This window comes from Cimex lectularius, unplaced genomic scaffold, assembly GCF_000648675.2.
Source record: "Cimex lectularius strain Harlan isolate CLEC.00 unplaced genomic scaffold, Clec_2.1 scaffold16, whole genome shotgun sequence".
Lineage (NCBI taxonomy): Eukaryota > Metazoa > Arthropoda > Insecta > Hemiptera > Cimicidae > Cimex > Cimex lectularius.
The window spans coordinates 460,747-475,070 of NW_019392679.1; the positions used below are offsets into that span (position 1 = coordinate 460,747).

General features: G+C 33.8%; 2 protein-coding genes across 5 annotated transcripts; one reads left to right on the top strand and one right to left on the bottom strand.

Annotated features, from left to right (window-relative positions):
* The first annotated feature begins 1,667 nt into the window (after nucleotides 1-1,667).
* LOC106661544 (ubiquitin-conjugating enzyme E2-24 kDa) lies at nucleotides 1,668-6,746 on the top strand. 4 transcript variants are annotated; one of them, XM_014385023.2, is made up of 7 exons: nucleotides 1,668-1,756; nucleotides 1,836-2,030; nucleotides 2,501-2,646; nucleotides 5,135-5,185; nucleotides 5,597-5,729; nucleotides 5,787-5,934; nucleotides 5,999-6,746. In XM_014385023.2, exons 3-7 carry the CDS (start codon nucleotides 2,513-2,515, stop codon nucleotides 6,094-6,096), a joined length of 564 nt encoding a protein of 187 aa, XP_014240509.1. In that variant the 5' UTR covers nucleotides 1,668-1,756; nucleotides 1,836-2,030; nucleotides 2,501-2,512; the 3' UTR covers nucleotides 6,097-6,746. The 4 variants fall into 4 exon arrangements, with proteins under 4 accessions (XP_014240509.1, XP_014240510.1, XP_014240508.1 ...); XM_014385024.2 differs by having other exon boundaries at nucleotides 1,684-1,751; XM_014385022.2 differs by having other exon boundaries at nucleotides 1,697-2,030.
* A 3,038-nt stretch (nucleotides 6,747-9,784) lies between these two features.
* Nucleotides 9,785-14,065, bottom strand: LOC106661629 (CD63 antigen-like). Its single transcript, XM_014385160.2, has 5 exons — nucleotides 13,751-14,065; nucleotides 13,499-13,687; nucleotides 10,992-11,162; nucleotides 10,712-10,939; nucleotides 9,785-10,648 (listed from the first exon to the last, which is right to left on the bottom strand). The coding sequence occupies exons 1-5, from the start codon at nucleotides 13,811-13,813 to the stop codon at nucleotides 10,586-10,588; spliced, it is 714 nt and encodes a 237-aa protein (XP_014240646.1). The 5' UTR covers nucleotides 13,814-14,065; the 3' UTR covers nucleotides 9,785-10,585.
* Between the last annotated feature and the right edge of the window lie 259 nt (nucleotides 14,066-14,324).

Here is a 14,324-nt window from a genome sequence, read left to right on the forward strand (position 1 = left end):
TCTGAATGGTCATCCCTTTCACTAACGCCTAGCACCCATCTGGTTAACTGCCCAGGTCACCCATCCTAACGAGACCTTTGAAGATGGTACATTTTTGCTATGTTCTTACCATCCAAAATGACAGCTATGATTATGATTCAACCGATGGACCAGAGTGTAATCCGGAACACGAAATTGCGCTATTTAAAAACTTTACTCTCAAACCTTCTTGGGACGCACAAAGTGGAGTTGATCTGGTGGCAGCTTTACAGAGAATTAATTTGAAAGATGACTTTTGAATTTAGAAAATTGTTGGTAATCCATCTTACCAAATTTGATTTAAATGTCTTGGAAAAATCTTAGTCTGAACTAGGTTGCTGTTAATGATATCCCTCCATCTAACAAAAATGATAATTTAGCCCACTTGTCATTCAGTTGGCCTGAGGTAAAATGACCATAACTGAATCCGAGGTTCAACGATGGACATCAGGTGGTTGTGGTAAATAAATAACAAATCACGAAATTTTAACTGATGAAGAAAGAAGAAGAAGAAGTCAATGATGAATTTCCGCCTCCAACAAAATGTACTGCTGAAGCTTTAAAACTCTTAACATGGCCAATATTTGCTCCAAGAACAACCTAAAGAGCTATGAGAAAATCAATTTGCTGAAAAGCATAATACAGAGCTTTCGATCAGCACTTGGAAACCAGTGTTCAGAAGAAGTTGTTACTTGTTTACAACTACATAAATAATTGAAACTTGAAGTTACAATTCGCTGTATGTAAAAAGTCTGTAGGTAATCAAAAAAATTCCATTCAGATTATCATGACACTATTGTATGTTAAATATAATTTATTTCATGCTAGTCTTCCATATTAAAAAAAAAAGGTTTAAAAAATTTGTTAAAACATTTAAAATATTTTAAAAAAGTTTTATTGTATTGAAAATTAATTTGCTCCCTTTGTATATTTTATGTGTCCGATATTTATTTTTTAACAATCAACTTATTATGAAGTTCCGCAAAATTAGGATGGACACTGTCAAAAAATTTCCAATATTTTTTAAATTTATTTTATAAAATATTATAGTTTACCTACATTTTATGTCTTTCCGTAAATAAGGCAATCAGCCTGTATATGCAAATAAATAAACAACATGGATTATATACGGTGTAGTTTAAAAAATTCCCTGTTTTGAATTTTGGCGGCATTATTGAAACGAAAAATAAAAAGCTGTATTTTACTTTGATGGTCAAGAAAATTTGAATTTTGATGATATCCCATGTAAATTTTAACCATTTTTTTATATTTTGCCTGCTTATGATTGAAATTAAGCAATTTTTAAAGTTAACAAAGGGCTGCTGTTGTTTTTTTAATAGTCTAGATGTGTTTGTGAAGACTTGAGATTTTGGCGAAATATTTTTTTATTTTTAAATGGGAAATATTATATAGATGCTTTTCTTTTTACGTGACTGTTAATTTTTCTCTTAATTTTCTGTTTTTCTGCTTATTTATTTATATTTTTTTGTCATTTTCATGATTATTTTCCATGTTAAACCAGTCAAATTAAGATGTTAAACTTAATTATTAATTGTTTATTTAATTATTTATTAATTATTATCAAATAAATCGTATATCTAGGGAGCTTTTATTCGACTAAAAAGTAATTATTTAAGAGAGAGAGAGTGAGAAAAAAAGGAAACCTCTTTGTTTGAGTTGGGTGGCTTTTCCGGAGACGGTCTGTTTACTGACAGACGCCCTCTAAGCGAGCTGTATGGTGATATTCTTTCCAATTGAATAAAACACCCAAGTTTTTCTATTTTCCTTCAGTAAAACTTTTTTTTGTTGGAAAATAGAGAAAATCGTCGAATTGTTTAATTTCCACCTCGTCTCCCGGTCCGGCTTCGCCCTATTGATATACGTTCACGGGCCTGTTGGGTTTGATGGCGGCCGGACGACCGGTTCACTCGGCTTCTTTTTGGAAATGAATCGCCCAGTTTCTTAGCTGGTGATCTCGGAAATAGCGTTCCGAGAAATCAACACGAAAGGCGGTGAGTGGTTTAATTTCTTCAATTTTTAAAAAATAATTTTTATTTTCCCCCCTGACTTTTTTGGCCGAGAGTCCGGGGCGTATCGATTTGTGCCACCCTTTGGCTTTACTTTTATAGGTTGCCTTTTGTTCCTTCTGAGGTGTGGTCCGCCTTATATTTACGACTTACGGCCTTTTACCCTGAATTTGAACAATTTCGTCCGCATGACGTTTTTCCCTTTATTTATATCCGAGAGGCTCGGCTTATCTTAAATCGCGTCTCGTGAGCTTTAATCAGGCTTGGGATTCCTTCAAGGTGTCATACCTCAAGTGCGTTGAACTTTAATTTTAACATTATTTCTACGTTTTTCACCCTGCATTTACACACACAACGAAGGCCTCTATTTTTATAACCTGTCCTAATTAAACCTTGGTTTTGATTTCTGATCCTGTGAAATTTTTATTCTAACTTTAAAATATTACTTTTTCCAGTTGGCTGTGAAAATGTCTGGTGCTGGATCCAGTGGTACAGGTAGAGGCAGAGGTGCGGCATCGGTGCCAGAGACTGCAAAAACTGAGAGCAAGGAAGTAAAGCCAAATCCAAAAATGTCCAAAGCTTTGTCGACATCTGCCAAAAGGTGAGCTATTTCCCTTGACCATTTCCTTACACTTCGATGGGTGTTGTCAGGTAGTTAATCTTTTAGTTATAATAAAAATTACAATCTGTCTGTTCCCGTAATACTAAGGGACCATTTTGCTTAATAAAAGCCCTGTATGACTGACAGCACCCTGAACATTTTAGTGAAGTAGGTAAAGGAAGCCATTATTGAACAGCAGTGGATCGTCAACAACTGAAGTACTTAAGGTGGAACTTACAGAAACAATCATATTGTTTTTAAATACAAATCAACTAGGATGCCCAGAAGATACAACCACTTACTTCTCTTCTTGTTGGCCTATCTTTTTATCTAAAAAACAGCACCACCAAGACAAAAATTAAAATAAATGTTGTTGTTCTTGGTCTAAGAGATCGTTATGTATAATGAAAGTCTATGCGTAATCAACAGCTCCATGAACCTTTTGTAGTAAACGAGGCACTTGACAATACATGTGATAACCTCTGTCACAGTCAATACAAAACAGATTTGGATTGTCATTGTCTGAAGTGTCGCAGACAGAGAAACTTATTTTTTTCTCATAGAAACAATCATATATGCCTGGAATGTACCACATCTTGGCGGATTTTTTGTTAGAGACAGTTAAGATAAAAATCACAATAATATGACAGTTTCATCCTTGGCATTTCATTTTACTCCATTTATACATATTTTTCCTTATAAGGGTTGAAGTGAGGTTAGCTGATATTGATTTATCCTAATTAGTGGTCGATCACAATTTTTACATAATTTTTATTCTTTTTTTCCCCCATGGCTCTTTACTGCCCCCCTTTCTTGGGTTGGGGTGAATCTGTTCAGTTTCATTCCACATTGACGAGTGTTTATTGCCTTTTTTTCCTATTTTCTTTTTGCGATGTCATGTTCTTTATGGCTGAGCTCTGGTACTTCAGTTCCCTCATTGGGGTCATAAAAGTGTTTTTGGCCTATCTTATACCCAAAATTGAATAAGATTTCTTTGAAGTAATATTTAATTTAAAAGATTTATTCAAGCTTTAGTTAAACAAGTTATTCGCATAAAGAAAGGAAAACATTAGTACATCCCATAATGTGGGACAGAATTTCAATTTTCTTCCTTATGGGCAGTAGATAGCTTTAAACTTTTATTTTCTTAGGTTAGCTGCATTGTATATGTTATATATGTAAACAAAATATTTATATGATAGGATTTCTTTCTTCTGGGTCTTATAGCATTTATATTTTTTCATATATTCCATTCCATGTAATCCTAATAATGATATTTTACAGTCAGATACGATTTATTATTAATAAATCACTCAATTGTTGTAAGTGCCTGTTCGTTGGATCAGTGCTAGTCTCCCCCCCCCAGCCTGATTTGCATAACTCAAAACAACTAAGAATTCTATTGGAATTACCATTAATGAAATTTAATGAGATCCTTAACACATTGACTGCAGAGCTTTTTACAGCAAAATGTTTCCTCAACCTGAATAAGGGGAAGGAAGCAATGAAAAGGTCACTCGTCCTACATGCGTGAGCGAGTCACCCGAGCAAGTTAGTGTTCCATAGTCAACTCGCTAAGTTCGATGCTGTAAAGCTAAATGTTTTTGAGCTTGTATTTTGTACTTAAAATACAAATGCCCAAACATATGATTTTTTCAGGGTCAAAATTTGGCTTTGTTATAAGCCAAAATTTGAGATATGAGCCAAAGTCACAACCTCCACTCAGCTTAGATTTTCGCTGCTCTGCCAAATTGTTTACTTCTTTAGATTCTGCTTTTCACATACATATGTTTGTGTGGTAAATATTGCCTTTCAACAAGTAGTGAAAGTTCTCCCACCTTTTATGCACACACCTTTGGCAATTTATCTACGTCTAAAATAAAACTTTTAAAAAATGTCAATATGGGTTTTCCGGCTCTTTTGGCCTTGTACTGGACTACAGAAAATGAATCATTGTGTCTGGAACCTTGTCAATAGCAGCAGCCAGTTGTTTCTTGAAAGAAGAGGCATAGGACTCGGAAAAAAATGCGTAATGTTTAAATCACAACTATACCAGGCAATGACTGATTGTGCCTGGAGCAGATTGAAGCAGGGACAAAACATTTGACTTGGTCGGTGTAGTTTATCACCACTTGAACGAACCTATACTAAAACGGTCATTCCAGTTTCCATTATCCAGCTTGTTTTGACTAATCTGGTGTATTTTGGGCCTTATTTTATTTATTTATTTTAATTATTAATGAAAATTTACCTTATCAGTTGATCATTATAATTTGAATAATGAGAAAAACCTTTTTAATCTTGATTAACTTATAGAAATGAAAATTACCTGTTTTTGATATTGTACTTACCAGTAAAAAGGTGGAGTTCAATCTCAGCAAGCCAAATACGGAATCGAAATATAACTAGGCTTGAATTTGTTAATAATTAAATTTAATTGTTTAAGAAAAGACACTATGAATTAAAAAAAAAAAATCTTCAATTGCAGGATTCAAAAGGAGCTTGCTGAAATCACGTTAGATCCTCCTCCAAACTGCAGGTAAATAATTATTACTTTTATGCATGTTGTATTTATTTGATCATTTCAGATCATCTTGGTCTCCGTAGCTGTATATTTTAGTTTGCTGTTCACCAAATTTGGCAAAATGCTGAAATTTTATCTAATCAAAACATATGGTGAGAGTGAGTTAGATCAGTTTTAATATATCATGATTGGCTTGTATGATAGTACACCAATGAAATGATAGTTAACAGAAGAAAATTGATTTGATCATTACTGATATTTTGATCTGTCTATTCTCCCTTATTTGGTACACAAAGAGAGAATTGATTAATAAATCAGTGTTTAGATTCTGCCTTATATTGTTGTATATAATATTAATTTTATTCAGTATAATAATTTTGTAGGATGACTCCAGGTCATGTTAAAAAATAATTTCTTTTTGTATAGTGCGGGGCCTAAAGGTGATAATTTATATGAGTGGGTGTCCACAATTCTTGGTCCTCCTGGCTCGGTCTACGAAGGAGGAGTATTTTTTTTAGATATACATTTTTCACCCGAGTATCCGTTCAAGCCACCTAAGGTAATTAAGATTTGTTTTAATCTTTTTGTAAAATGTTAACGTTTCCTTTGACACCAGGTCACATTCCGAACTCGAATTTACCACTGTAACATTAACAGCCAAGGTGTTATCTGCTTGGACATCCTCAAAGATAACTGGTCACCGGCTTTAACTATTTCGAAAGTCTTATTGTCAATTTGTTCACTGTTGACTGACTGCAATCCAGGTTCATAAAGATATATATTTTTTTTTTTAAGGATCGTTTTATGATTTTTTTGTTTTTTCTACAGCTGATCCTCTAGTAGGAAGTATAGCAACTCAGTATCTTCAAAACAGGGAAGAACACGACCGCATAGCCCGACTGTGGACAAAACGCTATGCCACGTGATTTAACATGGTCTGTTTGTATTATCAACATTACCTTGTCATCGTAGACCTTGGGAAAACCAATCTAGTTCCTGCTAATGTGCTCACTGTGCTCTCTACCTCTTTTTATTTGTCACTTATATAATTTAATAATTATTTCTCTTGTTTCGTATGTCAGGGCAGAGTAATGATTACAAAGAAAAATTTGCCAATTATAAAGCTGTGGTTTTCCCATTGTCCAAAACACAAACAAAAAAAAGATAAAAGATAAAATTAAAAAAAAAATTGTACTAAGCTAGATAATTGTGTTTGTTCTCTTCCCTTATTGTTTACAACTGAACTGTATCCATCTAGTTCTATTGTTTTTTTGTTTTGTTTTTTTCTTATTTCCTCTGAAACAACTTTCAATTTTTGTGTATTGTGTTGCAGAGGTGAAGAATTTTTTTAATTCGTAGGAAGTCATGGATAATTTAAAAAATATTGTGATTTAATAATGTAAAAGGGAAAAAATTGAATTGACACCATTTGAAAGTCAGACTTTGTGTAATATATAACTAGGTTATAGATTTAATTTTTTATTACATTTTTCTTTTAGTTGTACAATATTTGAGTATTCAGAAAAAAAAATTCAAAATGATGTTTTCCCCCAAAATATATGTGAACGATATTTTATCCATTTATTTTTATTTTAATCACTACTTAGTTCCTTTAAAATAGGTTTATAAGATAAATTCTGAAGAATGCAATTTAGCCCAGAGTGTTAGAACAGAGATAATTATATTGTACAATTAATACGTCTAAGTGTAAATAATGTTGGTGTGTCTTTGTGAAAGACAGTCTTTTGTTGGTTGTGGCTGCCTAGGAAGCGTAAACGAGATAATTTTTATTTAAAGTAGTCAAATTTGGCTACTTTACATTGTACATATTTTGCCTGTACGTTAGTTTATCTTGTGAACGAGAAAAAGTTATTCTTCCAAACTCCAGTCTGTATTACAATAAATTCCCCCTCATTATTTTTTTCTTCCAATTAATCATAATTGTTTGTAATTATAAGTTGTCTAATGTTTCTATATCAATGTAGGTTGCTCATTGCAGCTTGTCTAAGCTACAATTATTACAGAAACCGGAGATTTTATGTACATGCGTATTAAGACATGTACATCAAAACTTTTTCAAACAGTAAACCTTTACAAATTGTTCATGTAATTGTCATAATCTCTTTTTATGATAGGACAACCAATGGAGATCACCATCATCTCAGATATTTACTTTTCTATATAGTGGTAATGCCTAATATCTATACTACCACAGACTGTATGATCGACCAGTGTGTTTTATCTTTCCTAAAGTAGTTGAATTACTTTACAGCTAGTAATGAGAATTTTATGTAACATCACAATTCAGATTTCAAGGGAATAAAATTTAGTTTTGTGTGAGTACTTTTCTTGTATAAATTTATAATAGTAAGTCGTACAGTTTGATAATTAAACATTAGAAAGACTTGAAAGTAAAATTTTGCATTTCCTAGCATTAATTATCTTGAGGAGGCACAATTGGTCGGTCAATGGTACAATTTAGTTGAATTGTGATGGTATTAAGAATCTCAGATGAGCAAACGAAATGGATTGTGCAGTTATGAGCAGTAATAGTAAAACAAATTTCATTGAGTGATAGGAGGGCATATTTTGTAATATTGTGGACTTTCTGAATTCTCGTTTGATTTATTTACATATTGGTGCTAGGTAGAATGATTGGGCACGGCTCAAATGTGAACAGAATACTAAGGTTTCCTAAAATTAATATTTCAAAAGTTATGGTTGTTTAAATCATTTTTAAGTCTGATGTAGAGATAAGAAATTTCTTTGCTTCCTTTGTAGAAAGAAAAAACTGAAATCTTGTGTATAAAAATATTTTTTGGCGATAGTAATCACAATAAAAGGAGATTTGGTTTAATGTGTTTTCCTTGATAAATTTTGAAAGTGATAATTTTATACATCTTCAAATAATTAAACAGATGCAGTAGAGTCGTTTCATGAGGGGGGAAAACATCTGTTGTGATATTTTGTCCAAATCGATGGGTAAAAAACTACCTGCAAAAGACTATATACACCCAATTGCAAAATTTGAAGAATTTCTTGAAAAGTAGGAGGCGAGCCATTCCTGTCAATTTGACAGGAGTGTATTGCATATGTCCTAGTTCCATATCAATGTAAATTAGTCTACTTACCATTTACATTTGTTTATATTAAAAATGCTAAAACTGTATATTTAATAAAAATACAATTTGAAATTATTTTGTCTTTTTCATTGTTTATACATTATAAATTATTTTCCAAATTAAAGTTCGAGCACGAAGTATTTTGAATGTGATGGTGGGTATCAGAACATGTTTGAACTGGAAACAGTAATATATATATTATGCAGGGTGGGCGACCAAGACCCGAGGGGTTAAATGCTTGGGTACTCGTACCCCATCCCTAAAAGGTCTGGGACTTGGTCGCCTCATGGGTCTTGCATAAACCTCTTGGACTGTTCACAAACCCCAAGATTTTGGACCATTTAATCTCGGGGAGTGATTTGGTGATGTCCTCTCCTTCAAAAGTCTCAAATCTAGATCTACCGCACTCTGCGAGGTAGTGCCGTGCCATTTCTTCTTTTATTTCACAAAAACGGCAATAGGGGTCTGGTAGAATACCCATTACGAAGAGGTGTCTTCTCAGTGGGCAATGGCCCGTCAGGATACGTATCAGCCTCCTAATTCCCTTCCTTGAATTTATGGAGAATAGCCATTTCGATTCTACTGGTTTGATCTCCTTAATGAAATCCTTCGATCTGGGGGTTCGAATCCAGCGGCCCTGCATTCGAACCCGACGTACTTACAAATGGGCTTTTTTTTCAAAAACACCGGCACACTAACCTTCCATCTCTACCCGGCTCATGAGTTCAAATCCCACTCGTGACACTGACTTTTTTATCTCAACAAATATCTTACATAAATAATTAAGGTTTTTAGTTGAGATAAAAAAAGTCAATGGCACGAGCGGGATTCGAACCCACGATCTTCGGTTTAATACGCCGCTTTGAGATGGGAAGTTGGTGTCCAAGTGGATCGAGGTCATGATAGCTCAAGTAGTAGAGCAGCGATCAAGCTGAAGATCGTGGGTTCGAATCCCGCTCGTGCCATTGACTTTTTTATCTCAACGAAAAACCTTAATTAATTATAATATATTAATTGGTCAAGCGACCACGAAATTAGTAGTGAATTTGAATCTTACATAAAGATTAATTTGTGAGAATAGTGAAATAAGACCTAAGAAGGGGTTTTATATTCTTGGTCAGTATATCTAAAATGTTCTCTTCCAGTCCTTGCAGCCTGTTTCAGATTTTGAATTAAACCTTCTTTTTTCTTTTTTTTTTATAGAACTTTTTTATGCTTCCCCTGAAAATCAATAGTTTTTTTTTTTAATATTTTGCACGATAAATGTGATTTTACATAAAAATCCTTCAAACATGCAATATTCGTCAAATAAGCAAAAATACGCTCTATAAAATTGAACCTATAGCTTCCTAGATACATGATGTGAATAGATAATTGATTTCCTCAGTTGTAACGGCAAACAAAATGTGCAACTGCATAAAAATCCTCATAGTGGTTCTAAGATGGAAAAATAGTTGGTTTTGGGTAGTTGGCACCGGAATCAAATAAAATATCCATCAATACAAAATTTTTAATTACATTTTAAGAACAATTTTGATACAAAAGGGTTACGATTAAAGTAAACACAGCTCTCACAAATTAAGCAATAATTGTGAGTGTCTGACAAATAAATATCACTTTGAATGGTCTAAATGCCAACATAATAGATAAGATCCAAAAATTCCTTATACTAACACCATCTACTACCATACCACAAAAATATGAGTCCAGTATAAAATGTTAGTACACAAAACTGTATTCTTAGACCTAATTGTTTTTTGTTGGTTTTTATGATAATGTAATGCTAAAGGTTTACAATAACGTTGTTGAGTTGAGATTCTATTTTAGATGTATAATGATGTATCACTTAGATCTGGAGTGTTTCAGTATTTGTTAACTACAATAACGTGATAAGGCGAACAAGATACAAATGTAAAAACGTACTGACACATTCATGAAGGCATTTAATAAAACTGGTCAACGATTATTCGGCTGTTACTCTCAGCCAAAACAATTCGCTATTGCACACATCTTAAAATTAGAAACTTATTTTGATTCTTATCAGGTAAATAACGAAAACTTTATTGACTAATAAATCCTAAATAAGTCATAATAAAAATAATATCACCATAAGTACAGTACAAAAAAACAAAACAAAACAAAAACAGCCAACTTAAAATTAACTTTGGTATAATAATACTTCAATTATGCGTACGTTTTGAACACAAGGTTTTTTTCCAATGCGGTAACATTGAACAAAAGGGTAAAATGCTTGTAAAAATGGAAGAACACAAAATACAGTATGATATACACCTCACACTGTTTCATATTTGCGGATTGATCTAGACATACAACAAGCGAAGATGACACCGATAAACTGAAACAAACAAAAAATTAATAAATTGATCAAATTTAATATCAGAATATCCGGAGTGCATACCTGGATGAATCCAACGAGCAGTCCAAAAATAATGATCCCAAAGACATTATGCTCCAAAGTACTTGCAAGAGCAGGAAGACAACCGCGTTTGCTCACTTTTGCCCTACTGTTGCCTTCTGCACAGTCTTCACCCATCGGCAGTAAAGGACAGCAGGTGGGTGGAAGCGAACCGTTAGCATTCCTCTGTTTGAACCAGTCGGTGAATGAGTTGACGCCACAGCAGGAGAACTGAAACACTTTTCTGTCAACGGAGCACAACAACAAATACAAAACTATCTACATCAAACTGAAGTGCATTCCAAGTCTTCTTGTGGTAGATGTTGGTTTTCGATAAGGACAGTGAATGGTTCATCTTCATTTCCAACATTTGGTTCAGATCATCCTTCTTCATATAACCTGCTATCCCACCGACAGCCTCCATCACAAAAATCAAACAGAGCAATCCAGCAAACTGGAAAAAAAGAAATGTATTTGACACTTAAGGTCTGACCTCTTAACAATTCCATTTGCCAAATCATTTATACAAATTAACTAAGTTAATATTCATGAAATTTCAATAATCAATGCGAGAAATAATCTTAAAACTTGAAAAAAAGATTTCATGTTTATTTACTTCAATGAAATAGACAGTGACCCTGTAACGTCTGTATAATCAGAAATATTAAATAGTTTAAGAGAAAACTACTACTACATCTTTTATCACAAATTATTTTATGTTGTGCTCCAAAATTATGATATAAAAGTAAGTAATTCCTGGGGGCTGCGATAGCTATGTCAGACTGCTCATAAATATGTGGTCATGGGTTCAATTCCCACCCAGTAGGTGAGTGAGGACACCCATTGGCCCTGAACCCTTTTGTGGCTTACCAAACTGCCAAAATAGCGGGACCATTAGACAATGGATTAATAAAAATGTTTAATAAATAGGAATGTAGGATGTGAAAAAATTTATCAAAGGACCATTGCAGAAACTAACAGCAGAACTACTAAATCTAGGACGTGCTAGGGCTAGAATAATAGTTGGACTACTAACTGGACACTGCAGACTCCGGAGCATATGTACAGACTAGAAGAGGCAGAAACAAGCCTGTGCAGATATTACCAAGAAGAAGAAGAAACAGTTGAACACATCCTCTGTTGGTACAAAGTCCTATGTAGGCTGAGATTTGTAATTCTGGGAGAGGTAAAGCCAGGGCCTGAAGGAACACACAGGAATCCTTGAAAAAGTTTGGTGGTCAAGCCTCAAGCTTAAGGAGGAGCTCTATTAAAAAAATTGAGATGGACAATAGACTAATACTGGTCACAGCGAACAGGTTGTAAAGAGGCCAGCTCCTATATAATCTAATCCCCCTCCCCACGAAATATAATAACTACTGCTCATATACATATGAACTCAGGCTGATAGAAGAAACATAAGGTCAATAAAAAAATAATAAAGGAGGGCTTAACATCCATGTTTGGTGTCACACCATTTAATAATACTTTCTTTTTTCTTTTTTTAAATTATGCTCAACTAAAATTCCATAGGCTATGTCGGGATTTGAACCCAAAACCACTAGCAAATACGAGTCTGAATATTTTCTGGTCATCTTATCAGGTACATTTATTTTTTCTAATAATTCTGAGCAATAAATTAATTGGTTTATTTAAATAACACTATGACATCACAGGTCATTCTTAATGTAGGAGACAACCTCGAATCTATTTTGCACAATTTTTTACATAAAGTACAGCAAATTTTCTCTTGTTTTCTATTAAAACAAATATAAATTATATTAACTGCAGTTGAACATATGAAATTGATAACATATAATATTGTCTACACACCCTGAAATATCACATCTAGATAATATTGATGGTTGGTTGGTTTGACTGATTTTTACACATATTAATTCTAACTGCAAAGATTATTCTAGACTCTCCACAGCTAGAAAAAAAAGAAACATAGTCTAATGCTAAAATGAGTCCCACACGGCCATTAGGGCATTTCAAAGTACAGGCAACAATACAGCATATTATACTAGGTAAGTAAAAAGGAAGTCTTGGAACCACTCATAGGCCCAAATCCATTCCGTGCCATAAACTACAGTTATATTAAACAATAAATGAAATCTTGGGTAAGTACAGAACACAAAAAATACTGGAAGTGAAAAATGAGGCATGTGACAAGCAAAAAGACTACTCGCAAAAACAATCCAATATGACAACAGAACAGAAAGAAATTAAAAACTGGTATATGAACAGGAAATGCTCCTGTAGAGTAGCACCTTAAAAAAATTGGACAATCAACATGTGACCAATGTCGATTAGGTCTAAATAGACAGAAACGACGGAACATGTCCTATGCAACTACGCACCAAAAGCGAGACAAAGGCAATGACACCTAGGAAAACCGTTCTTGAGCAATTTAGACCTCGATACCTTACCCCTTCAAAGGTCTAAGGCTGCCTGTACCTATGTCCGTTTCCGGAATGTGATCTCATGTTAGGAACATGATACCTTACCCCTGAGAATTCCCTACTACATAAAAGTAACGAAAATCCATTAGCAAAGATCACCACAACAGACAAGGGTTAAAATGAGAGATCCCTATTACTACAATTGGGAAAAAACAGCAGTTTTAAGTAAATTCATAACTAGACGTAACAGTTTGCAGAGGTGAAGTTTCAGCATTTCTCTATCACCAGGGTGGGTTTGAATATTGACAGTTCCTTATTGCAATTTTATAATTTAATAAATTGTTTCGTTTAATATTAAAATATACTGTTTTGAGTTAATAGTACTTACGGTCATTAGCATGTAGTTGCTTTCTTTGATGGCGCCGCAGCAGCCGAAGAAGGCGACTATGAAGATGAAGATGCCGATTATGATGAATATGAGCGACAAAGAGAACATCTTCTCTTCCATGAGGAAGGAGTAGTTGGAGAACATGTTCTGAACCATGATCCCAACTGTCAGGATAACTATTCCCGATATCTAAAAGAGAAACGAAAAAGCATTTAAAAAAAAGATCAAAACTTTATTATAACGCTAACTCACCGCGAATAACAAATTAAAAAGAAATAGGAGATATTTGATGCAGCTCATCCCGATCGAGTCCATTTTTTATGGATTCCCGGCGACGCCTTTTACCGGTGGATACGTTCAATAATCAACAGCTAAACTGACCAAGACGAAAGGATTCGCCAAAATTTGACTTTAATATTGAAATTCTCTCATAATTACAGACCCCAAATTGTTCATCGGGGGGTAAACCAGCCCTGTTTATGAGTCTGCCAGGTTGTCAAAACGCATAAGAGTCGAGGAATGAGATGCAGTGTTGAATGTTGATGAGCATGTCAGCCTGCATATTGTTGATGTTCATCCAAAATAAAACATTGGTTAAAAAAGTCTTAATCGATGGCAAGAAGTAAATTTAATTAAATTGATTTTTTAAATTATTATTTCAGTTTGGGGGAAATACGGCGTGGGGGTGAATTCTGATACGGATCGATAATAATAGACAAAAATGTCCAAAATATTCAAGAAATTCAAATGATCTTAAAGACTGAAACAAAATCAACTTGTAAATTCATGTCTACATAATAAAAAACTTACTCTTCTAATTAACTTC

What these genes read in the sequence shown, in the direction of transcription:
- LOC106661544 (XM_014385023.2), top strand. Translation starts at nt 2,513, where the DNA reads ATGTCTGGTGCTGGATCCAGTGGTACAGGTAGAGGCAGAGGTGCGGCA. An exon ending in ATCCGTTCAAGCCACCTAAG is followed by an intron (nt 5,730 to 5,786) that starts GTAATTAAGATT and finishes CTTTGACACCAG; the next exon opens with GTCACATTCCGAACTCGAAT. An exon ending in GTTGACTGACTGCAATCCAG is followed by an intron (nt 5,935 to 5,998) that starts GTTCATAAAGAT and finishes TTTTTTCTACAG; the next exon opens with CTGATCCTCTAGTAGGAAGT.
- LOC106661629 (XM_014385160.2), bottom strand. Translation starts at nt 13,813, where the DNA reads ATGGACTCGATCGGGATGAGCTGCATCAAATATCTCCTATTTCTTTTT. An exon ending in GGAATGCACTTCAGTTTGAT is followed by an intron (nt 10,940 to 10,991) that starts GTAGATAGTTTT and finishes AAAGTGTTTCAG; the next exon opens with TTCTCCTGCTGTGGCGTCAA. An exon ending in TGCTCGTTGGATTCATCCAG is followed by an intron (nt 10,649 to 10,711) that starts GTATGCACTCCG and finishes TGTTTGTTTCAG; the next exon opens with TTTATCGGTGTCATCTTCGC.